The 1,098-nt window shown below is 43.6% G+C and overlaps 1 protein-coding gene across 1 annotated transcript in view; it reads right to left on the bottom strand.

Moving 5' to 3' along the window:
- Positions 1 to 149: 149 nt before the first annotated feature.
- The window catches only part of fktn (fukutin), a 20,513-nt gene continuing 19,564 nt past the window's right edge, over positions 150 to 1,098 (bottom strand). The window contains exon 8 of the mRNA XM_034895708.1: positions 150 to 401. Coding sequence (XP_034751599.1) covers positions 190 to 401 — 212 coding nt within the window. The 3' untranslated portion in view covers positions 150 to 189. The remainder of the gene's footprint in view (positions 402 to 1,098) is intronic.

Below are 1,098 nucleotides of genomic sequence, written 5' to 3' on the forward strand. Positions count from 1 at the left end.
GGGGGTTAGACAGGTAGATACACTGGGGGTTACATAGGTAGATGCCCTGGGGGGCACACACCTGGGGGGTTAGACAGGCAGAAAGCTGCTAACCCTAACCTGGGGATTATTATAAGAGGTAGAATGTTAGAATGTTAGCATACTGTAACAGTAAAAAAGTAAAAGGGAAGAGTGGTGTCTGTTAGCATGTTAACATACTGTAACAGTAAAAACGAAAAAGGTGAGAGTAGTGTCTGTTAACATGTTAGCACACAGGAGAGTTTCCACCTTTCCAAACTTGTGTTTGAGGGAGAGTCCGGCGTGCCTGAACGCGGTGATGATGTCAGAGCTGAAGTCGGAGATGAAGACGCCGATGTCGACGTCGCGGCTGTAAGAAATCACGCTGCACTGCCGGAACCAGCCTGCAGGGGGACACAGTGCTCTGATTGGTCCACAGCAATCAGCAGGGGGCTAAGCAGTGCTCTGATTGGTCCACAAAAATCACCATCTGAACACAGATTAACCTTTTTTACAAAAATCTCTCTTGGACCACCAGCAGGCATCTTTCTGAGAAATGCTGTGAGCATTTTAGCGTGTTGGCATGTGAACTTGTTATATGTTAAAGATGAACTGAACTGAAAAACTAACTTTTGATAACTTGTTGGTTATGATAATTACAAATGAATTACACTAAAAAAATAAAAATAAAATCAATATAGCTTTTTTTTAAGCAACACAAAAATTGCGTTTGTTAGTATTAGAATGCTGATAATATCGATGACGTCACTGGCATGGTAGGCCCTCCGAAGGTATACAGGCATCGCCTGCAGCACATAATATACACATGACAAAAAGTCATTTTAATGGCACGGATTACGCATTTGAGCCTGTGAGGGACAGGCCTGTAGTGTCTGACTACCACCACATGGAGGAGGATCAGTTTCAGGCTCCACTGAAGTACAGGATCGCTTGGTGACAGCGACCGGTGACAGTGACCGGTGTGTGTGTGTGTGCGTGTGCAGTTTACTGTCATGCACCCTTCTTTATTGTATCCAAGCACATTATGCATTTTAGGAAATAGACTGCTTATACATCGTGTCCATTTAGAGAAAATAGAAA

Source organism: Etheostoma cragini, chromosome 16 (assembly GCF_013103735.1).
Source record: "Etheostoma cragini isolate CJK2018 chromosome 16, CSU_Ecrag_1.0, whole genome shotgun sequence".
Lineage (NCBI taxonomy): Eukaryota > Metazoa > Chordata > Actinopteri > Perciformes > Percidae > Etheostoma > Etheostoma cragini.